The sequence below is a fragment of the Sinocyclocheilus grahami genome, unplaced genomic scaffold (genome assembly GCF_001515645.1).
Source record: "Sinocyclocheilus grahami isolate Dianchi unplaced genomic scaffold, SAMN03320097.WGS_v1.1 scaffold1652.1, whole genome shotgun sequence".
NCBI classification, from domain to species: domain Eukaryota; kingdom Metazoa; phylum Chordata; class Actinopteri; order Cypriniformes; family Cyprinidae; genus Sinocyclocheilus; species Sinocyclocheilus grahami.
Window position 1 is genome coordinate 20,233 of NW_015506831.1, and position 25,261 is coordinate 45,493.

General features: G+C 43.4%; 1 protein-coding gene across 3 annotated transcripts in view; it reads right to left on the bottom strand.

Annotated features, from left to right (window-relative positions):
* Positions 1 to 9,866: 9,866 nt before the first annotated feature.
* Positions 9,867 to 25,261, bottom strand: part of LOC107571796 (zinc finger protein 501-like) — a 21,381-nt gene continuing 5,986 nt past the window's right edge. Inside the window, exons 1-3 of one of the 3 annotated variants that reach the window (XM_016258169.1) lie at positions 23,510 to 23,698; positions 23,018 to 23,393; positions 9,870 to 11,692 (exon numbers count right to left, since the gene is read on the bottom strand). In XM_016258169.1, the coding sequence (XP_016113655.1) occupies positions 10,680 to 11,692; positions 23,018 to 23,393; positions 23,510 to 23,677 (1,557 nt within the window). In that variant the 5' untranslated portion in view covers positions 23,678 to 23,698 and the 3' untranslated portion in view covers positions 9,870 to 10,679. Of the gene's footprint in view, positions 11,693 to 20,923; positions 21,980 to 23,017; positions 23,394 to 23,509; positions 23,699 to 25,261 lie in introns of those variants that run through there. The other 2 variants (XM_016258168.1, XM_016258170.1) reach the window with 2 other exon arrangements.

The following is a 25,261-nucleotide window of genomic DNA, read 5'->3' on the forward strand; positions in this document are numbered from 1 at the left end:
CTGACGTACCTTAGATAGCTAGAAGACCAAGGAAAGCATCTGCTCAAGCGAGTTTCACCCTCTTAACCAATGAGGATATGAATGACATACACATATAGGATCTTTGGCCAAGAACATGTGTTTATATAAAATGGCCACATGTACAGAAAAACATGGACATATTAGGAATAGACTTTTGGCGAAGGATGCTGAACTCGCTTCATAGTTCATCACGAAATCCTTTACCTTGTAGTCCTAGCGTTCATGTCCTTATTTGGGCATTTGAACCAAGAAAAGCTAATGCATACATGTGCGCATGCGTACCTCGAATATGAGTAAGAGATATTAAAACATCATACAAGAGAGAGAGAGAGCAGATGGAGGAGGGGGATTCAGAGAGAATGCGTTGTATAGGGAGCGAGTGAGAGAAGGAGAGAAGAAAAGGAGGGGTGAGGCATATCTGGAACCATTCTAAAGACAGAGAGTGTTTTCTAACATATACACACACGCACAAACACACACACTCAATATACATACATACACACGCACGCACAAACATGCATACATAAATCATGTAGCCCTCTCATATTTTCCCTCTTCATTGTCATTTTTATAATCTAAAACAGCTAACATGAAACAAAATCTGTAAACACATAAACATTCAAGAGAACGGCGTTGAAACGTACGTGCTAATGCTATCCCTGCCTGTCATGCATCTCTCCGGGTCTTTCTGCTGCTGTTCACCACTGCTTCACATCCCGCCCTCCAAAACACTATCAAACAACACACAAACTCTTCTTAAGTCGATGTCCCATGATGGAGAGATTCAGATGTAAGCTTCGGAGAAAGTCCGCTCGCAGATAAATACTCTGTGTAGCGCCGCAACGCCATTCTGTGTAAGCAGCGTGTGTAACGAAGAGAGCTCAAGAATACACACTAACTTTGTGCACGCATTATGTAACGTATGTAACAGATACGTATATAACCTTGGTTCCCTGAGTAGGGGAACGAGATGCTGCGATGACGTCATCGCTTTGGGAACACCTTCAGTGTGACGAATGTCTGAAGCCCTTATACCATCATGCCAATTCATTGGCCAAATAGCGCTTAGCACCGCCCCCAAAGCGCACGTAGGTGAGCTATATAGCGTGCTGCGCGCTATTTTCATCAGATTTCACTGATTTACAAAGGAAGCACTATCAAGGTACGGAACGGCCGAGCATCGCAGCATCTCGTTCCCCTACTCAGGGAACCAAGGTTACATACGGAACCGAGATGTTCCCTCTCATAGGCTCACTTCGATCCTGCGATGACATCATCGCTTTGGGAACGCTATACCATAACGCCTGACGTACCTTAGATAGCTAGAAGACCAAGGAAAGCATCTGCTCAAGCGTATAAGACCTGGGAGCCGGGAGCCATCCTTACGTCCAGACTATAAAACTTGATGAATGTGCTAGGAGAGGACCATCCTACCGCAGCACAAACATCTTCCATCGAAGACCCTTTAAAGAAGGCCTGAGAAGAAGCCACTGCTCTTGTAGAATGAGCACGCACTCCTAGAGGCAAAGTCAAGCCACGCACCTCATAGGCCAAAGAAATAGCCTCCACTATCCAGTGTGACATCCGCTGTTTAGTGACAGCAGAACCTCTGCTCTTACCACCAAAACACACGAACAACTGATCAGATCTACGCCACTGAGCCGTGCGGTTAACGTAGATCCTAAGTGCCCATTACCGGACAGAGATTCAGGGTACCTGACCCTTCCTCAGCCGGGGAAAAAGTCTCCAGGACCACCTGCTGAAAGCGAAACGGAGTTGAAGCGACCTTCGGAACATAATCAGGCCTAGGTCACAAAAAGACTTTCACCAGTCCTGGTGCAAAGTCCATACACGAAGGACTAATGGAGAGAGCCTGCAGATCCCCTACCCTCTTAAGGGAGGATAAAGCCACCAGAAGAACGGTCTTAATGGTCAGTAACTTGTCTGACACCAACTTTATCGCTTCAAAGGGATGGCCTGTCAGGCCCTCCAACACAATCGATAAGTCCCAAGAAGGAACTCGAGCTGGGCAGAAAGGCCTAAGCCGTCTCAAACCCTGCATAAAACGTGACACCAGGGTGTGACGACCAACCGAAACACCTCCTACGAGTGCATGTCCTGAGAGACCAGAACACATTAGCGTACTCTGCTCAAGGGCCATGCCCATAACCTCCATAATTCCGGTCGAGGATGCCAAATCATGCCCCGAGCTTGTGTCAACAGATCGTGTCTGAGGGGAACCTCCCATGGAGGGCCGGCTAGCAGACTGACCAGGTCCGAGAACCATCTCCATTCCCCATTCTGCAGACTCTGTCTTGAGAGCAGATCCGCTCCCGAGTTCAGGCGACCTGGGATATGGACTGCTCTGATCGACAGGAACTTTGTCTGAGCCCAGAGAAGAATATGCTTCGCCAGCCTGCACAGGGGGCGAGAACGTAATCCCCCTTGACGATTGAGGTATGACACAACTGCCGTGTTGTCTGTTCTGACTAACACATGATAACCCCTCAGCTGGGGTAAGAACTGTTCGAGAGCCAGGAGAACCGCAAGCATCTCCAAACGGTTTATGTGTCAGTCTCGATGTACCTCTGTCCAGACTCCACCGACTGGACGTCCCTTGATGGACCGCTCCCCAGCCCGTAAGGGACGCGTCCATCGTGACCATTTTGCGGCAACACAACGTCCCCATCTGGACTCCTTCCAGAAGGAACTGGGGTTCTGGGGGGAATTGGTAAATGTTTGATTAGGGTTGGAGCTGAACTCTGCAGGACTGCGGCTCTCTAGGACCGAACTTGCCTACCCCTGGCCTAGTAAGAGCTTGATTAGCTGGTTCAGGTGTGTTTAATTGGGGTTGGAGCTAAACTCTTCAGGACACTGGCCCTCCAGAACCGAGTTTGGGCAGCCCTGGTCTCGAGTGTCCGTACAGTGCGCACATATTTATGCCTAGTTTATTTTTTATAAATCCGGATATGTGTGGAAAATTGCGTACGCACAAAATGGGCATGGAAATGTGCGTACGCAATTTTCCACACACATATCCGGATTTATAAAAAATAAATTAGGTGTAAATATGTGAGCAAAATTAAAATTAGGCTGCGTTTTACTCACCCCCGATGCATCTTAGGTGTATATGACTTTCTTGTTTCAGACGAATCCAGTCGGAGTTATATAAAAAATTGTCTTTGATCTTTCAAGCTCTATCGTTGCACTCAGCGGGTGTTGCATTGCTTCTGTCCAAAAGACGTGAAATAAAAAGCACCTTCCGTATGCGTCACTTCTGAGCCACGCATGCGCAGCGCTGACCTCATACGTCATTCCCCCGGAACTGCTTCCGTTTTACAACAGTGAGCGCAAGCTAGATTCAAGTGATTATTACGTTTTGAATATGAATATTTTTCTTACAAAAACGCATCGATTCGCTACAGGAGGCTTTTGTTCACTTTGTTTTGTTGAGACACTTTTTTTTATGGAAAGGTGCTTTTTATTTCATGTCTTTTGGACAGAAGCAATGCAACACCCGCTGAGTGCAACGATAGAGCTTGAAAGATCAAAGACAATTTTTTATATAACTCCGACTGGATTCGTCTGAAAGAAGAAAGTCGTATACACCTAGGATGCATCGGGGGTGAGTAAAACTAATTTTCATTTTGGGGTGAACTAACCCTTTAAATTTAACTGGAAGCCAGTGTAAGAACCTGAGGACTGGTGTGATATGCTCAGATTTTCTGGTTCTTGTCAGAATTCTGGCAGCAGCGTTCTGGATGAGCTGCAGCTGTCTAATTTCCTAGAGGGAAATATTTTTGGAACTCTATAATTGAGAATATTGGCTGGAGAAGAGCTTGTAGTATTGTTGCTGCCGCCATGTCATGGAGATGCTGTGTGTTTTGTTGTGAAAGCGAAACTACTTTGTTTGACCTTCCAAAAGAGGACACAACTAGAAATCAGTGGTTAAGTTGTATTTACAACACTGTTCCAGAGCAGTTCAACCCAAATATTCAGATGTGTGCAGCGCATTTTACGGAGGACGAGGACTGTTTCCTGAACCAGTAGCCTACAATGCCGGTGTCTGTTTCTATAAAGTGGGGCAATTCCAACTTTGCAAGGACAGTCTGGCGCTTCTGACTCACAGCCTGTAAGTACGTTTTCATATTTAAATAATTTGCCACTGACGATTCAAATGTGAGTTTTAAGCAGTGTAGAGTAGCACTTGTTGTTTGTTGTTCCTCCAATCACAAATGCAGACATTGTTTTATGTTTGCGCAGCACGATACACAACGCAACGGGTAAAAAGACAGTATAAGTCATTATAATCCGTAATTATGTCCCCATTGGATGCAACAAATTCCTCGTTTATAATGGGTTTTATTATTTTTGACTTGTCGCACCGGTGTCCTGACATTTTATCCTACCCGTCAGATTGTCCTACCAGGGTTTACTGAACAACAATATTTAATGTATCTGCATTACTGTAAGGGTAGGTTTAGGGTTGGGATAGGTGTAGACTTTAATAAAACACAATCTAATAGGTAGAAAAAATAATTTATTGTTGGTGCCCTGTAGCTGTATCCTTTCTAGCTACAACCGCGAATATAACACATAATTACTGTATTTGCATTACTGTAAGGGTAGGTTTAGGGTTGTAGTAGGCGTAGACGTTAATAAACCATAATTTTAGAGGTAGCATTTTTCGTTGTCAAATTGTACTACCCACAGTTTTAATGGGAGGTAGCAAAATCTGAAGTGAAGTGAGCAGTTGGGGGTTCAGTGCCTTGCTCAAGGGCACCTCAGTTGTGGTATTGAAGGAACATGCTGGTTATTCACTCCCCCCACCTACAATTCCTGCCGGACCGGAGACTTAAACCTGCAACCTTTGGGTTACGAGTCCGACTCTCTAACCATTAGGCCACGACTTCCCCAAGTCCACTTCCTTCCTAACAACAAATCAACAAAACACCGGGACACGGCATCACAATATGGTGAGGGGCGTAACATTTCCATCACACGCGTGAGGTATTCGGCCAATCACAACGCACTGGATAGCTGGCCAATCACAGCACACCTCGCTTTTTCAGACCGATGAGCTTTGTAAAAATCGACGCGTTTCAGAAAGGCGGGGCATAGAGGAGAAACAATAATGTACAGTATGTGGAAAATAATGTGTTTTTTTAAACCTTAAACCGCATAAACACATTTCATTACACCAAATACACAAAATAATGTTATTTTTAGAAATGTCATATGACCCCTTTAAATACTGTATAAAAGTTTTATCAAATAAAATAAATACAGTTCAAAATTCTGCATTTACCCTTCTAAATCTTTAATACCAAGTTTCACTGATATTGATGATGTATGTTGTATTTTTTGACTGTAAAGTCATAAATAGGTTTTGGATAGATTTGGCAGAATTTATATTTAATGTAATGAATATTAATTATTGCTTTACTTTAAAGAATGTTATCTTGTATTATGAAAACAAAAGCAATAAAGATCTAGAATTTAGTTAACCTTTTTTATTTTATTAGCAAAATTTCACATACATAAACAAAAATATCTTAATTCATCTCCTATGTTAAATTTGTTTTGTATTGATTTAGAATGTTTCTTCAATAAGACTGTTAAAAAATAATGATACATATTTTTATATAATATGATACAATCTTCAATCCCCCTGGTACTTAGTAATATCATTGTTAAAATTGAATGTGTGCTATGCTTTGTTTGTTTATAATTTTTGTATTGTTATTATTATTATTTGTATGTTCCTTTTTCTGCATAAAAAAAAACTTGTGTATTTGGCACAGAAATACACCGTCATATGTCCAGCTTGTTTTTTTTAAACATTGGTCATGTTTAGCATGAGAATCCAACTATGTAAGACTGCATGAAATAGCATTAGACCCCCACTGTAATTATAAAGATGTGCGGCATTTGCAGCCAGCGGGTGATTGTTGGAAAATGGGTAGGACACAAAAACAGTGATAGACATAATGATTAGTTTAACCCGTTTTCAGTAATAGTGAAGTCATACTTAAGAGCCGATATTATGGACATAGAGTTGTAGAGCTGTGTCTGACATAATTTACCTGAGGTTCAGGAAACTGCTCGTGTCTGGGGCGTATTTCATCCAAATAAAATAAATAAATTAGTCAATGTCAACTCTGTTACCATCTAACTCTGTTACCAATATATAGTGACAGTGTTGACAGTATGTAGCAGAATTAACAGTCATACACAGAGAAACACATACACACACACACATATATATATATATATATATATATATATGTGTCATTTCTGTTACAAATTGTCAACACTGTCACTGGCAACATTGGTAACAGAGTTGACTGCCTAATTTTGACAAGAAAGAAATAATCTCAAGAATGGCCATAAGAGTTCTATGCTTTTCCCTGAATGATTCCCATGGTGCTCAGAAGGGTATAACTGGTCCATCACAAAGTTTTGCTTGTGGCCCCAAGATGGCCAAAGAAACACTGGTTCCCAATTCTTGTACGTGTGGTTCAAGGTCGTCATTGGCAGCAACCAAGGAGAATCTATCTCCTGTCTCAGCCAGAGGGACAAATTTGGCACCAGAGACTAGAGACTCTACAACTGTGGGTTTGGCCTCTGCTCAGTCCCTCCCTAAGGGCTTAGATGAAGCTGAACTGAGGACAACAAATAGTTCTAAGGCATCCTCTATTTGGAGTAACTATTCTAGCAAGTGGCAAATATTCTCTCATGGTGTTAAGACCATAAGCTAGATGCTGCCAATTGTGTTCTCCGGCTCCTTCAGTCATTGTTGGATTCAGGGTAATCGGTTAATACTGTAAAGGCCTATATTGCAGCCATCTCACATTTTCATTCATTAGTGGATGGTGTAATTATTGGTAAACACTCTTTAGTGTCTCAATCCCTTAAGGGTGCGCACCGTTTATGCCCAGGAAGGGTTATAAGATAACCCGCTTGGGATCTTACTATTATTTTGCATTCACAGTTCAAAGCACCTTTTGAACCTTTGGTTTCAAGCCGATCTAAAGTTCCTGACAGTCTTCTTCCTGGCAGTATGTTCAGCTAAGAGGGTTAGTGAATTGCACTCTTCATCAGTCAGTGAAGACTGTTTGAGATGTTCCCAAAAAAATAACCAAATAGGAACCATATGGGAACGTTAAGGGAACGTTCTTTGTTTTTTGAGCGGGTATTGTGTACAATGTTAATAACTCCCGCAAGTGCCACGTTCATAATGTGGTAAATTCCCACTCCCACTCCCACTCCCAAACTAAAGCAGGCTCTGTAAAGTAGCTATCAGCTATAACAGTGATAAACACTAAACAATACTCGGCGATTTGAGAAGGATCTTAGTGGGTGTTATATAGTGTGTCTGTGATTGGTTACAGCTGTGTGCAATCAGTGGAGCAGGGAACCAGGGCGGAGCCGGTGGAGCAGAGGACCAGGGTGGAACATAAGAGCCAGAGCGGAATCGGCAGAACAGGTGGAGCTGAGGACCTCCACAGCAGAGCAGACAGATCCAGAGATTGCCACGGCAGAGCAGAAGCCCACCAGGACGGAGCAGAAGACCTCCACTGTGGAGCAGACAGAGCAGAAACTCCTGGTAGAGATTGGGACCTAGGAAAAACTGAGACACAAGAGACAGACACAGCATATACGGTCTCAAGGACAGAGGCAGGAGACACAAAAAGCTCATCAAGGTTTTCTCTGCTGACAACTGAATGAGCAGAAAGTTCATCATTGGAATCATTGGCAACCACTGGTTGAGTTAACAGATTCATTGGCTGAAACTGGTCAGGAATACGGTTCAAAATCTGGCTCATTGACTGAAACTGGACAGACAGACAGTTCATAAACGGGCTCACAGACTGAAACTGGACAAGCAGACAATACAAAATCAGACTCTTTGATTGAAACGGAACAGATATATGGTTCTAAATTAGACTCATTGACTGAGACAGGATAGATAGCCAGTTTATTAATGGTTACTTTGATACTGATAGGGGTAATGGGACAGACATAGAGTGCATTTGTAGTTTCAGAGCTCATGACAGGCAGGGTTAAGAGTTCAAAGGCGGGTCTTTGGGCTGTGACAATGCTACTAGAGCCTACAGGGAGCTCAGGTAAGGTTTCTGGGGCCGTGACTGGACTAGTGGGGCAAATAACAGGTTCATAGATTGAAACTGGACCGACAGATGGTTCAAAATCAGACTTGTTAACTGAAATCAGATTAGCAGACAGTTCAACACAGGATGTATTGACTGAAATAGGGTGAACAGACTCTTCAAAATCAAGAGCATTGATTGGAGCTGACAAGTCAGACATTTCAAGATCAGATTCATTTGTTTCGACTAGACGGAGGGACAGATCACAATCAGCCTCCATGGCTGGTTCAACACGAGACAAGAGTTCATTAACGGCCTCCATAGCAGTAATAGGACACAGGCAGTGGGCTCACAGACAGCCTCCATAGCCGTGACAGGACAGAATAAGGATTCGCAGACGGCCTCCATAGCCGTGACAGGACAGGACAAGGATTCGCCGACGGCCTCCATAGCCATGACAGGACAGGACGAGGATTCACAAACGGCCTCCATAGCCGTGACAGGACAGGACGAGGATTCGCAGATGACTTCCATAGCCGTGACAGGACAGGATGAGGATTCACAGACGGCCTCCATAGCCATGACAGGACAAACAGGAAGTTCACAGGTGGATACCACTGATACTTCTGGAGGTTCTGCAGCGGATGCCGTCACCTCTGGAGGTTCTACAGCAGTACCATCAGGAAACAGGGAGAGTTGATAAATATTCTCTTTAACAGGACAGGAACAGCATTCAACAACGGTTCCTTCGACCACGACATGACAGGCTGAGAGTGCATTGCTGGGCGCCACCACCATGCAAGGAGCTGAAGTGAGCATCGCTGCCTCGGGAGGTTCTGCAGCACATGCCACCACCTCTGGGGAAACAGCAGCAAACTCCACTACCTTGGGAGGTTCTGCAGCATCACCCGCCACCTCTGGAAACATCATAGTAGGTGCCATTGTTTCAAGAGTCTCAGTAAAGCGATCCCCATTATGGGAAGCGCTACAGACAGGGGACTTAGTTCAGGAGGGCTAGAGTGAGTGGGTTTGGGGATACCAGCTGCGACTGCTGACACCAGTGGTGGACAGACAAACTGACCTCGGACTTCTGGGTGTAGCAGACAGGAAGTAACTTCTGCAGCACATGCCGCCACCTCTGGGGAAACAGCAGCAAACTCCACTACCTTGGGAGGTTCTGCAGCATCACCCGCCACCTCTGGAAACATCATAGTAGGTGCCATTGTTTCAAGAGTCTCAGTAAAGCGATCCCCATTATGGGAAGCGCTACAGACAGGGGACTTAGTTCAGGAACAGGAGGGCTAGAGTGAGTGGGTTTGGGGATACCAGCTGCGACTGCTGACACCAGCGGTGGACAGACAAACTGACCTCGGACTTCTGGGTGTAGCAGACAGGAAGTAACTGAACTCTGGATGTTCAGCTGTGACGTGACGTGACTCTGGATGATCAGCTGTGATGTGACGTGACTCTGGATGATCAGCTGTGATGTGACGTGACTCTGGATGATCAGCTGTGATGTGACGTTACTCTGGATGATCAGCAGTGATGTGACGTGACTCTGGAAGATCGGCTGAGACGTGATGAAGCTCTGGAAGATCAGCCGAGATGTGACGTGACTAGACTCTGGAAGATAAGCCGAGACATGACGTGACTCTGGAAGATCAGCCGAGACGTGACGTGACTCTGGAAGATCAGCTGAGACGTGACGTGACTCTGGAAGATCAGCTCAGACGTGACGAGACTCTGGAAGATCAGCTGTGATGTGACGAGGCTCTAGCAGATCAGCTGATATGTGATCAGCGATGACTTGACTTGACTCATGAAAGGCAGCAGTGACATGATGGAATGTTGTAGTAGCCACCATTTTGCGAACAGGCTCCGCTGTTACCGCCATTATGTGAACGCGTTCTGGTGTGGCAGCCATTTTCCCGAGCGGGTTGAATCACCGGAGTAGCGACCAGTATACAAAATCTCACGGCCGCCATTACCGGCACGAAGGCGCTGTCATGTTCCTCCTACGCGACACCCACAGTGAATAGAGAGCCAACAGTCAACAAAGCATAATCCAAAAACTGGCTGAGTGACGAACGCAGACCCTCACGTCTAAGCTTTGACTGAAGAGGTTGATTAATGCCATCACAGAAAAACTCTATCAAAATAATGTCTGGTAAATCGGAATACTGTATAGTATGTGGAATACTCTTTCCACCACTGATCTTGAGAAATGGTAAGTTCACATACACATTTTATTACTGAATAAATAAAAATATTTCCAAGGTATATAAGCAAAATGTCAGGCACAAATAACACAACTCACACTCTGGTCTGTAATCCTGTACAAACAGAGAAATCACTCAGTGATGTTCAACTAAATATCCACACTATGAACGCTGCTCAGAAATCAAATTCAGCTGTTGTATATTATATTGTGCATGCTTTAAATTGAAATCATCATGTGTATGATGTCACTGTCATATATCACATGGCATGAATGATGAAAGCAACTGCCAAAATGAAGCCTTTATTGACAGACCAAGACATGAAAAGTCACTCTGATGATTCTGGAGCGGTTTGTTCTTTAGCGTGTTTGTTCTGGTGGGTCTGAAAACTACCTAAATAAGCGAATCTCTCGCCGCAGATGGAGCAGGAGTAAGGTTTCTCTCCTGTATGAACTCGCTGATGGACCTTAAGGACGTCTGATCGAGCAAACGTCTTGTCACACTGTGAGCATTTGAACGGTCTTTCTCCGGTATGAATCCTCTTGTGGTTTTGTAATGTAATGTGTTTACCAAAACTCTTCCCACAAACGCTGCAGTGATATGGTTTTTCTCCAGTGTGAACTCTCTGATGAAGTCCAAAATGAACTGGATTAGAAAAGCTCTTTCCACAGTAGGAGCACAGATACGGTTTCTCTCCAGTGTGAGTCCTCTCATGATAGTTCAGGTAGGATTTGTGAAGGAATCGTTTGTCACAGTATTTGCACTGAAACGGTTTCTCACCTGTGTGCATTTTTTGGTGTGACTGTAGACTAAATAACTGCCTAAAGGCTTTTCCACATTCACTGCACTGGTACGGCCTCTCATTGGTGTGCAAACGCACATGTATCTTCAGATGAGATCCATACATGAATCTTCTTTCACAGTGAGGGCACTTGTATGGTTTTTCTCCCGTGTGGATTCGCTTATGAACAACAAGATTTCCTTTGGTGCTGAAATGCTTGTCACATTCGCTGCAGTGGAAAGACTTTTCGTCGTGTGTCTTTATATGGGCTTTCATATTATGAGCAACGGTGAAAAAATCCTTCCCGCACTGTTCACAGTGAAACTCCTTCTTCCCGCTGTGCTCTTTTGAGTGAAGTCTCCTCTCTTCTGCGGTAGGAAAGCTGATGTTGCATATCTTACAGCTGAAGTCTTTCTGTTCTGTGTGTGTTCTCTCGTGTCTCGCTAAATGACCCTCTGAACTCAGTGTTTTTCCACAGGTGGTGCAGGAGAAACTCTTGGTCTGCAGCTGCTCTTTTGAAGTTTCTTTATCTCCATCAGAGGATGAACCACAACTCACATCTGAAAGGAACAAAACTTGAATAAAACAACCTTAAAATGTACTTGAATAGAGTTAGACAACATCCATGTAATTTATTAACAAAATATGCGTCCAGGTCAAATCGACACTAATAAAATGCAACTGTTGTTTTCCACAGCTTGGTGTGTAGTAAATGCTCCACACAAAAGCATATGTCTGCATGATGCTTTGTTATTTTTACAATTAATTCAAGAATAATTATTATTATGCTACTCATATAAATAATTGTCACAACCCCAAATTAGAGAAAGTTGGGACAACAAGAACCTGTGATTTGTTAATTTTCTTAAATTCTCATTTAATTGACAAAAGTACAAAGAAAAAATCTCCAATGGTTTCACATGTTTTGAAAATATAAACAAATTTAGATTTTGATGGAAAGGAAAGGATAGGATGTGATGTGTGGCCAAGTATGGTGTCCCATACTCGGCATTTCACCCATCCAAGTGCACACACAGACACACACACACACACATACACACACACCATGAACACACACTTGAAGCAGTGGGCAGATGTTTTTGCTGCGGCGCCCGGGGAGCAGTTGGGGGTTCAGTTCTTGCTCAAGGGTCTCACCTCAGTCGTGGTATTGAGGGTGGAAGAGAGCGCTGGTCATTCACTCCCCCCCACCATCAATTCCTGCCGGACCTGAGACTCGAACCTGCAACCTTTGGGTTACAAGTCTCTCACCATTAGGCCACGACTGCCCAACACTCTCCAAAAAGTTGGGACAGAGGCAAAATAAAAGTGAAAAGTTTATAAAATATCAAAATTAATGTCAGTCACACTGATGTCGACTCGCAGTTCCAACACTTGGGGTTCCTATACCTTTTTGGGGTCTCTTTCGACCAGGTCTCTCTGGAAGAAGAGATTGTAATTATCTCAATGAGACATTGCTGGCTAAATAAAGGAAGTAATAATAATAATAACAACCATATATTAAGTGCCACAACTGTTTGAACTGCATTACGAGTCCACGAATGCACCTCTCATCCTCGTAAACTTCCAATGCCCAGGAAGGAAGACCACCTTGTCCTTCAACTTGGGACAGTTGCCACATAATGTCAGAGGTCATATCAGCCAGAAGCCTGTTCCTCTGCTTAAAAACACTAATAAAAATGAAACACCTGGTGAACCTGGTTGTGAACATTCACTTCCTCTAGTGTGAAAAGATCACTACGGCGACCACATCCTGCCTGAAGGGAGGTGAGATGCATCCTATGGAATTGCTAAAGGAATCCAGAGGGAGATTCTTTGTTTGGAGATGGCCTTCCCCTTCTGCTGTCCTCCAACGCAGACAAAAAGCTGTGCAGATGATCTGAAAATCTGTGTGCATTCCAAACAGCAGCGCAGGGCTCACAGTGGGCACAACAGAGACAGGGTTGGGTCTCCCTCGACAGAAGGGAGTGCCTGCAGGGTCACCACTTGGTCCCTAAAGGGAGTAGTGGGATCCTTGGGCACAAATCCAGGTCAGGGTCTCAGGACAACGCTAGAGTCCGCCAGCCCAATTTCTAGGCACGTTTGATTTCTGCAACTCAGTTTGGGCAAATGCAGAGATGTGATTTTTTTTTATCGCAAGCACATACAATCTACCTGAGGGAAGACGTATTTCACTATTGTAAGTTAATGTTGTTAAATAGAGAAACAAAATTATACATTTTTTAAATTTTGACTTCTAGCGTATTATTCAACTTGGACCTCATTATTGGAAAACAAATTCAAGCACCAAAAGCAGCCCACACTCTATGCTCTCTTTACATTTTTATGCATTCATCGGCTACATTGCAATACAATTTTACTTCAAATTTTTAATTGCCCTTGTTTAAACATTCTTTATTGCTTGATGCTTCATATGACAATGTTATGCCATAATGTATGTAATTTCACAGTATCCACCTAAATTATTACACCTTTGTGCAGTCACAATTCCATGGTGGTAACATTTACTCATGCCAGTGGTTTGTGTAACATTTTTTGTATGATGGATGTGGATTTAATTGAGGAATTCTCTTTGAAGAAGAGCAGAAAGATGGTGAGTGATATTTAATTCATTTTATTGGCCAGGCTGTTTCTGATTTGTAAGATTATGTAAATGATTTTTAGCCTATATATATATGGGATTATGATGACGTGTGCATCAAGTTTATTTTTATTTATAAGGAAGGGGATGCGGGGGGAACCGCAAAGGCTTAACGCGGCACTGGACACAGGGTTAAACGTCCCTCTGTCCCAACTTTTTTCGAGTGTGTTGCTGCCATCAAAATCAAAATGTATTTATATTTTCAAAATACAATTAATTTGGTCAGTGAAAACATTGGAAATCTTTTCTATGTACTTTTGCCTTTTTTCAAAATGTACCATTTTTTTCTGCTTTGGGGTTGTACAAAACAAACATAATTTGATATTTGACCAACTCAAGCAGCCCTAAGAACAAACACAGCAAACCCGGAGCTCTTTAAAACACACACATTTTTAATCCCAATCTATCCCACAAGCGGCGCGAGAGGAAGCAGAAGAGGGGTAACACTATCCCCACCATCGTACTGGCTAACGTACGCTCTTTGGACAATAAACTGGACTACATCCGGCTACTATGCTCAACTCAGAGGACTGTAAGAAACTGTTGTGTTTTTGTGTTCACGGAAACATGGCTCAACAACAGCGTTCCGGACTGCGCTATTCATCTCGATCAGCTGACATGCTATCGAGCGGACAGAGCTCGCGTCGAGGGAGGTAAGACCCGCGGCGGAGGGCTTTGTGTTTACATCAATGATGCGTGGTACCCTGATGCTGTTGTGGTCTGCAAACACTGCTCACCCCTGGTGGAGTTTATGATTATTAAGTGCAGGCCGTTCTATCTACCGAGGGAATATACAGCCATACTACTCGTTGCTGTATACCTCCCTCCCAGCTCCAAAAACAGCAACAGGAGAGAGGCACTAAATGAACTGTACCAGCACATCAGTGAGCAGCAGACAGCCCACCCTGATGCTTTTCTCATCTTAGCTGGGGATTTCAACCACGAACTCACATAACCGACCTGAAACGCTTTAAGCTGCGCTACTTCCGACGCAGCAACACGACGCACATCCGCCCCCTGCTGGACTGGAGCGCCACCATCGCTGGATATGACTTCAGTGTACTGCATCCGAATATCCAGTTTGTTTGGAGGGGTTTTAAAATAAACAATGGACACTTGTGGTGTTTAACACATAATACACCGTGGCTGGGTAACTTTTGATTCACTATTAGTTTGTGTTGTTTACATTAAGACCATGCACTTGCAACAAAACAGACATTTGATTTCATTTTACTTACCGCCTGCGGGTTCGACTCATGACCGGGATCTTTTATTTCTGGGATCGCTGCATCTTTCATTTTCAAACGATCTGCAAACCCAGCGTCAAACTGGGCCTTGTTTGTAAAACATTCATCACTGAAATGACGGAAACAAACAAACACATGCGTGCAACGCCGTTGCTGCCCGGGAAAAACTAACTGCATCTACTGCTCCCTTAACGCTGGGTTCTTTGGGAAGCTGAACAAGCTTATCTTTCCCTCGCAACCAAAAACACACTTTTTTGGTGACATTGTTGAACTCGTAAGAAACAAGATGAGAAATCCTCCTGGAGCCAGTCCTGTGCGCATGCTCTTCTGGGAGAAGTGCCCATACAAGGACTCCCGCCCTTTATGACGTAATAGAGGGCCATACTGTAAAAAAACGTATTATTTTATATTATAATTTATTGACTTTTTTGTTATTATAGATCATTTTTATCTTGATGTTTTTTTTTTAGCATTAATAAAAAAAAACTTTTTTTTCAAACTATGCTTAAGCTGAGAAAAAAAGCAATAACAACCATATTTGTAATATTTTTCAAAAATAAAATAAAATATCTCCTAGGCAAGGCAAGTTTATTTATATAGCACATTTCATACACAATGGTAATTCAAAGTGCTTTACATAAAAGGAAGTAAAATTCAGACGAAGTTCACGAGATCACAAAAAATGATCATTATTATTAGCGCAAAAGTATTTTCTCAGAACATGAGTTTTGCTATTTAGAACACAATTTAAAGCGGAATTGCTAGATGCTGCCAATTGTGACACCAGTTGTGTTCTCCGGCTCCTTCAGTCATTGTTGGATTCAGGGTAATCGGTTAATACTGTAAAGGCCTATATTGCAGCCATCTCACGTTTTCATTCTTTAGTGGATGGTGTAATTATTGGTAAACACTCTTTAGTGTCTCAATCCCTTAAGGGTGCGCACCGTTTATGCCCAGGAAGGGTTATAAGATAACCCACTTGGGATCTAACTATTATTTTGCATTCACAGTTCAAAGCACCTTTTGAACCTTTGGTTTCAAGCCGATCTAAAGTTCCTGACAGTCTTCTTCCTGGCAGTATGTTCAGCTAAGAGGGTTAGTGAATTGCACTCTTCATCAGTCAGTGAAGACTGTTTGAGATGTTCCCCAAAAAATAACCAAATAGGAACCATATGGGAACGTTCTGTGTTTTTTGAGCGGAGATTGTGTACAATGTTAATAACCCACGCAAGTGCCACGTTCATAATGTTGTAAACTCCCACTCCCATTTACTTAAGTATTAGAGAGAGATGCGACTGGCACTGCCGAATCTCTCTCTGCCACAGCTTGTTGACTCCTGATGATTTTAAGAGCGAGACGGATGCTGTGAAAGTGTGTTGGGAACGGGGGTTGAGGATCCAAGTGCAGAGCTTTTATTTTCACGTGGTCACAATCAGGCATGGGTCAGACAAGTCAAGTCACCTTTATTTATATAGCGCTTTTAACAATACAGATTGTGTCAAAGAAACTGAACAGCATTAATTAGGAAAATAGTGTGTCAATAATGCAAAATGACAAGATTAGACTAGGAAACTAAAGCAGGCTCCGTAAAATAGCTATCAGCTATAACAGTGATAAACGCTAAACAATACTCGGCGATTTGAGAAGGATCTGAGTGGGTGTTATATAGTGTGTCTGTGATTGGTTACAGCTGTGTGCAATTAGTGGAGCAGGAAACCAGGGCGGAGCCGGTGGAGCAGAGGACCAGGGCGGAACATAGAGCCAGAGCGGAATCGGCAGAACAGGTGGAGCTGAGGACCACCACAGCAGAGCAGACAGGTCCAGAGATTGCCACGGCAGAACAGAAGCCCACCAGGGCGGAGCAGTCGGAGCAGAAGACCTCCACCGCAGAGCAAATGGAGCAGAGAACCCCCACTGCGGAGCAGACAGAGCAGAAACTCCTGGTAGAGGGACCTAGGGAAAACTGAGACACAAGAGACAGACAGAGCATATACGGTCTCAAGGACCGAGGCAGGGGACACAAAAAGCTCATCAATGTTTTCTCTGCTGACAACTGAACAAGCAGAAAGTTCATAATTGGAATCATTGGCAACCACTGGTTGAGTTAACAGTTTACAACTAGATTCATTGGCTGAAACCGGACAGGAAGACGGTTCAAAATCTGACTCATTGACTGAAACTGGACAGACAGTTCATAAACGGGCTCACAGACTGAAACTGGACAAGCAGACAATTCAAAATCACTCTTTGATCGAAACGGAACAGATATATGGTTCAAAATTAGACTCATTGACTGAGACAGGATAGCCAGTTCATTAGTGGTTTCTTTGATACTGATAGGGGTAATGGGACAGACATAGAGTGCATTTGTAGTTTCTGAGCTCATGACAGGCAGGGTTAAGAGTTCAAAGGCAGGTCTTTGGGCTGTGACAATGCTACTAGAGCCTACAGGGAGCTCAGGTAAGGTTTCTGGGGTCGTGACTGGACTAGTGGAGCAAATAACAGGTCTATAGATTGAAACTGGACCGACAGATGGTTCAGAATCAGACTCGTTAACTGAAATCAGATTAGCAGACAGTTCAACACAGGATGTATTGACTGAAATAGGGTGGACAGACTCTTCAAAATCAAGAGCATTGACTGGAGCTGACAAGTCAGACATTTCAAAATCAGATTCATTTGTTACGACTAGACGGACGGACAGATCACAATCAGCCTCCATGGCTGGTTCAACACGAGACAAGAGTTCATAAACGGCCTCCATAGCAGTAATAGGACACAGGCAGTGGGCTCACAGACAGCCTCCATAGCCATGACAGGACAGAATGAGGATTCACAGACGGCCTCCATAGCCGTGACAGGACAGGTCAAGGATTCGCTGACGGCCTCTATAGCCGTGACAGGACAGGACGAGGATTCACAAACGGCCTCCATAGCCGTGAAAGGACAGGACGAGGATTCGCAGACGACTTCCATAGCCGTGACAGGACAGGATGAGGATTCATAGACGGCCTCCATAGCCATGACAGGACAAACAGGAAGTTCACAGGTGGATACCACTGATACTTCTGGAGGTTCTGCAGCGGATGCCGTCACCTCTGGAGGTTCTACAGCAGTACCATCAGGAAACAGGGAGAGTTGATAAATATTCTCTTTAACAGGACAGGAACAGCATTCAACAACGGTTCCTTCGACCACGACATGACAGGCTGAGAGTGCATTGCTGGGCGCCACCACCATGCAAGGAGCTGAAGCGAGCACCGCGGCCTCGGGAGGTTCTGCAGCACATGCCGCCACCTGAATACCAGCTGTGACTGCTGACACCAGCGGTGGATCCTCCACGCTAGATACCAGTCGGGAGTACAGACAAACTGACCTCGGACTTCTGGGTGCAGCAGACAGGAAGTAACCGGACTCTGGATGATCAGCTGTGATGTGACGTGACTCTGGATGATCAGCTGTGATGTGACGTGACTCTGGATGATCAGCTGTGATGTGACGTGACTCTGGATGATCAGCTGTGATGTGACGTGACTCTGGATGATCAGCTGTGATGTGACGTGACTCTGGAAGATCAGCTGTGATGTGACGTGACTCTGGATGAACAGCTGAGACGTGACGTGACTCTGGAAGATAAGCTGTGACGTGACTCTGGAAGATCAGCTGAGACGTGACGTGACTCTGGAAGATCATCTGAGACATGACGAGACTCTAGAAGATCAGCTGTGACATGACGAGGCTCTGGCAGATCAGCTGATAAGTGACGAGACTCTGGAAGATCAGCTGTGACGTGACGAGGCTCTGGCAGATCAGCTTAGATTTGACAAGACTCTGGAAGATCAGCTGAGACGTGACGAAGCTCTGGAAGATCAAGTGAGATGTGACCAGGCTCTGGCAGATCAGCTGAGACGTGACGTGACTGGAAGATCAGCTGAGACGTGACGACGCTCTGTAAAATCAGCTGTGACGTGATGAGGCTCTGGCAGATCAGCTGATAAGTGACGAGACTCTGGAAGATCAGCTGTGACGTGACGAGGCTCTGGCAGATCAGCTGAGATTTGACAAGACTCTGGAAGATCAGCTGAGACGTGACGAAGCTTCGGAAGATCAAGTGAGATGTGACCAGGCTCTGGCAGATCAGCTGAGACGTGACGTGACTGTAAGATCAGCTGAGACGTGACGACGCTCTGTAAAATCAGCTGAGACGTGACGAGACTCTGGAAGATCAAGTGAGATGTGACCAGGCTCTGGCAGATCAGCTGAAACGTGACTGGACTCACGAGGAGCAGCTGTGACTTGACTTGACTCATGATGATCAACTGTGACTTGCCTTGCCTCATGACGATCAATGATGACTTGACTCAGAATGATCAGCGATGATTTGACTTGACTTGACTCATGAAAGGCAGCAGTGACATGACGGAGCGTTGTAGTAGCTGCCATTTTGCGAACAGGCTCCGCTGTTGCCGCCATTATGTGAGCACGCTCCAGTGTGGCCGCCATTTCACGAGCGGGTTGAATCACCGGAGTAGCGACCGGTATACTTGAACGTCCCTGAGCTGGTGGCTGACAAAATCTCACGGCCGCCATTACCGGCACGGAGGCGCTGTCATGTTCCTCCTACGCGACACCCACAGTGAATAGAGAGCCAACAGTCAACAAAGCATAATCCAAAAACTGGCTGAGAGACGAACGCGGACCCTCACGTCTAAGCTTTAACTGAAGAGGTTGATTAACGCCATCACAGAAAAACTCTTATCAAAATAATGTCCGGTAAATCGGAATAGTGAGCAATGGATAAAAACTCTTGAATATAGTTCTCCAAAGATCGTGTGCCTTGTTTAAGGGCTAATAAAATTCTTGCGGTGTCCATACCTGGCCAGTGTCCACTTGAACAGCTGCTGGATCCTTGTGTAGCCGAGTATTCTGCAACGAGGAGACGTGACAACTGGGGTTGAGGATCCAAGTGCAAAGCTTTTATTTACAGACGTGGTCACAATCAGGCATGGGTCAGACAATGGCAAACAGGTATGTAGAAGACAAGACAAAAGCAGTCCAGTAAACAAGCGAGGGTCAATCAACGGCGAACGTAATCCAACAGTGCAAGACTAGGGAGATAATCCAGGTACAAGGCAAAAGTCCAGGCGGGGGCAAACAGAGTCCGAACGACCAGACGAAAGGGGTCATCCGAAATACACAGGCAATGATCAGAACACGAGAAAACAGATAAGGCAACCCTAAGATTAGACTATGAAACTAAAGCAGGCTCCGTAATGCAGCTATCAGCTATAACAGTGATAAACGCTAAACAATATGTGGCAATTTGAGAAGGATCTCAGTGGGTGTTATACACACTAAAGAGTTGGCAGTCAAAATTAAAACTGCTGAATGATAAATACTCTTAATTTTTCTCTGAAAAACAACTAAATATAATGTGAATTACAGTATGTACAATCTTTTCTAAATGCTTAAATTGCAGTGTACACAGGTCAGTACTCACTACTCTCATCTTACTCAAGTAGTTTTTTGGACAAATGCTTTTTACTCTACTAATTTTTTGTAACGTAATGGTACTTTTACTTGAGTATATTTTTTCAGTACTCTTTCCACCACTGATCTTGAGAAATGTTTAGTTCACATACACATTTTATTACTGAATAAATGAAAATATAAGTAAAAAGGTATACAAGTAAAATGTCAGGCACAAATAACAACTCACACTCTGGTCTGTAATCCTGTACAAACAGAGAAATCACTCAGTGATGCTCAACTAAATATCCACACTATGAACGCTGCTCAGAAATCAAATTCAGCTGCTGTATATTATATTGTGCATGCTTTAAATTGAAATCATGTGTATGATGTCACTGAATGTTGAAAACAACTGCAGAAATAAAGCCTTTATTGACCGACCAAGACATGTAAAGTCGATGATTCTGGAGCAGTTTGTTCTTTAGCGTGTTTGTTCTGGTGGGTCTGAAAACTACCTAAATAAGCGAATCTCTCGCCGCAGATGGAGCAGGAGTAAGGTTTCTCTCCTGTATGAACTCGCTGATGGACCTTCATGACGCCTGATCGAGCAAACGTCTTGTCACACTGTGAGCATTTGAACGGTCTTTCTCCAGTATGAATCCTCTTGTGCTTTTGTAAAGTATCAACCTTACTGAAACTCTTCCCACAGACGCTGCAGTGATATGGTTTTTCTCCAGTGTGAATCCTCTGATGTTCTTTAAAATGAGTTTGATTAGAAAAGCTCTTCCCGCAGTAGGAGCACAGATATGGTTTCTCTCCGGTGTGATTCCTCTCGTGATTGTTCAGACTAGAAGTCTGACGGAATCGTTTGTCGCAGTGTTTGCACTGATACGGTTTCTCACCTGAGTGTATACTTTGATGTGACTTTAGACAGCTTGAGTCTGTGAAGGTTTTCCCACATTCACTGCACTGATACGGCCTCTCATTGGTGTGAACACGCACATGTTTCTTCAGATGAGATCCATGATTGAAGCTCTTCTCACAGTGAGGGCACTTGTATGGTCTTTCTCCCGTGTGGATTCGCTTATGAGCATCAAGATTTCCTTTGGTGCTGAAATACTTGTCACAGTCGCTGCAGTGGAAAGACTTTTCACCGTGAGTCTTCAAGTGAACTTTTAGTTTTGAAGAATTGAAAAAAACCTTCCCGCACTGTTCACAGTGAAACTCCTTCTTCCCGCTGTGCTCTTTTGAATGAAGTCTCCTCTCTTCTGGGGTAGGAAAGCTGATTTTGCATCTCCTACAGGTGAAGTGTTTCGGTTTCGGTTTTGTGTGTATTATCTTGTGTCTTGTTAAATTACCCTGTTTGCTGAATGTTTTTCCACACGAGGCACAGGAGAACCTCTTGAGCTGCTCTTTTGAGGTCGAGACTGTTTCTTCATTTCCATCAGAAGATGAGCCACCATTGACATCTGAAAGGAACAAAACTGGATTAAAATACATTTAAATGGTCTTGACTAAAGTTAGAGAACATCCACTTTAATCCAGATGTTTCCCGCCATTCTTCTGGCACGATCATTTATTAAGAAAATATGCGTCCAGGTCAAATCAACAATAACAAAAAGCAACTGTTGTTTTTCGCTGCTTGGTTTGTAGTAAATGCTGCTCCACGCAAAAGCCTGTGTCTGCATAATGCCTTGTTATTTTTACAGTTAATTAAAAATTATTATTATTCATAATGAATGAATTTTGCATCTCCTACAGGTGAAGTGTTTCGGTTTTGGTTTTGTGTGTATTATCTTGTGTCTTGTTAAATTACCCTGTTTGCTGAATGTTTTTCCACACGAGGCACAGGAGAACCTCTTGAGCTGCTCTTTTGAGGTCGAGACTGTTTCTTCATTTCCATCAGAAGATGAGCCACCATTGACATCTGAAAGGAACAAAACTGGATTAAAATACATTTAAATGGTCTTGACTAAAGTTAGAGAACATCCACTTTAATCCAGATGTTTCCCGCCATTCTTCTGGCACAATCATTTATTAAGAAAATATGCGTCCAGGTCAAATCAACAATAACAAAAAGCAACTGTTGTTTTTCGCTGCTTGGTTTGTAGTAAATGCTGCTCCATGCAAAAGCCTGTGTCTGCAAAATGCCTTGTTATTTTTACAGTTAATTAAAAATTATTATTATTCATAATGAATGAATAATTATCACAATATCCTGCAAAACAACCATAATGTGATGTTTGGCGAAATCCAGCGGCCTTTCAAACAAGCTCAGCAAACCTGGAGCTCTTTTAACTTTTAATCCCATTAAAAAAAATTATCAGAAATATGTCAATTAGATTTTTTTCTCGTAAATTGTTCAGCCCTACTAACATTTGACATCATGTTCCCAAATATCTCAGTAAATCTGCACCATCAGTCAATATGAACCTGATCCTGCAGAGTGTCTGCTGACATTCAAGTGTCATGAAAAACAACAAAAGGTCATAAAAGGAGAAACACACCTGGAGGAATGAAATCTTCCTCTTCATCATCCCCATTATTCTCATCCTCCTCCTCCTCCTCCTCCTCCTCTTCATCATCACTGTGTTGTTGTTCTTCCTCTGCGGTGGTTTCTTCTCCTCGGCTCTCCATCAGGTTCCTGCAGTCCAGCAGTTTGACGGAGCACATCTTCAGCGGCGTCTGCAGCATCTGCTGTTCTCCAGCGTTACAGTCAGAGGTTTGATCAGTGGATTCATGATCCTGAGCGTCAGTATAACAGAGTAAAGTGAGGCTGAGCTCTGAGTCCTGTGTGTCTCTGGATCTCTGATCTCTGACGCTCCAGACTGAATCCTGAGCTTCTGTCCCATCAGCCGCACGCACTGAAACCTGCTCCACATCCTGACAAACACAATCAGTAATACATCTAGTAAGAGTATGATTAAAAACAAGACATTAATTCACATAACAATCAGTCCATATTAGCAGCTGAAGATGAACTGAAGAGCTGCTCAAACCTCTCTGTTCAGTTGGTCTCCTCTTTCTCTCAGCTTTGCCTCCAGTGAAGCCACCTCTTTCTTCAGCTGACAGATTTCTGTGATGAAATCCTCAATATCCAGCATGGACAGATCAGTTCCTACTGATTTACAGCAGACCACATCCACCTGCGCTTTCATGCTCAGCATCTGAACACACACACAGCACGATTATTAAATTATTAAAAGACAAAGTTCGTTGATCGGGAAGAAGGAGGCGGGAACTGGCAAACATTTAAACACTTTAATAAAATAAACCAATAAACCAAAAAAGTAAAGCGGCAGCCCCTTTGCGGACGACTGCCGCACACAAAACACAAAATAAAGTCCAGGCCTGGTCCTCTCTCCTCTTGCACTGTCGTCACTCCTCCTTTTATCCTTCCGGAGCTCCTCCGTGGGACTCGAGACCAGTGAGTGGCGCTCCGTTCCTACGGCTCTCGGCCCCACCTGCGCCACCTGCTGGCAGAGAGTGAATCTGCATCTCATTTAGCTCAGCTTTCATGCAGATATTTTTTATGTATATTTTGTTTATATGAAGAGATTTTTTTATTTGTGTTACTTATTTGATTTTGGGCTTGTTTTAAAATTTCAATTTAGTTTTGTTATTTACATTTACATTATATTTACATTTTGTTATTTAGCAGACACTTTTATCCAAAGTGACTAACAAATGAGGACAATAGAAGCAATCAAAACCAACAAAAGAGCAATAATATGCAAGTGCTATATTAGTATATTATATTTCACTTTCACAAAGAAACGTGCAGCATTTTGTCCAAGCAATAATAAAAGGACACATTTAATTTATAATTTGTCTTAAATCTCATTTTGTAAAAAACAAAATCGTGAATCAAATCGAATCGTGAAATCAAAATCGTGAATCGAATCGTGAGTTGAGTGAATCGTTACATCCCTAGCTAGTGGTAAACAAAAAGAGCATGATATTTAGACTTTGGCCGTTGTAGTTTTTCTGTGTGCTGAATAAAGTGGAAGCAGCGAAAGAGGAAGGAGTAAGAGCTTGAGGTAAGCAGTTTTATGTTTTAGCGCCATGTCGCGTTGATTTCATGTTGCATTTTTATTGGCTGATCAGTAAACGTGGATCATAGCAGAGAACACACTGTGAGATGATCATGCTGTATTTCTGACACTATCAGAAAATAATCGTAGGCTATCTTTGGTCGCAAGACCGTGACAACGGCCGTCTTTGAACCTCTCTCACTGTACGACACAGGACCAGCGATTAGGAGCCACAGAAATCCCTACGACTGTTTCACGATGGGACAGCCGTGTGTCTTGGGCTTTAAGGCCGGGACACACCAAGCTGACTTCAAAGAACTAGCGGCGACAAAAGCTGACAGTGTTGTTGCCTCATGTCGAACCAAAAAGCTGTGCTTGAACACACCGCACAGACTTACAACTGACTGCGCCGATATACGACGCGTAAACAAAGCAGCGCTTGCTTACTATTTTGAATAGTCATGTTGATAACTTTCTTCATTTTAAGAAATTTTTATGTTCATATTTAAAACATTTTCTCTCATGTTGTTATGAATATATTTGCATGTTGGAATGCCTGGGAAAGATCACGTAACATTAGAACAGCCCTCTGTCTGCACCGCCTTCATTTACTTACTACTTTTCATCACTTTCACTTTAAAGGGATAGTTCACCCAAAAATGAAAATTCTTTCATTAATTACTCACCTTCATGTCGTTCCAAACCCGTAAGACCTTC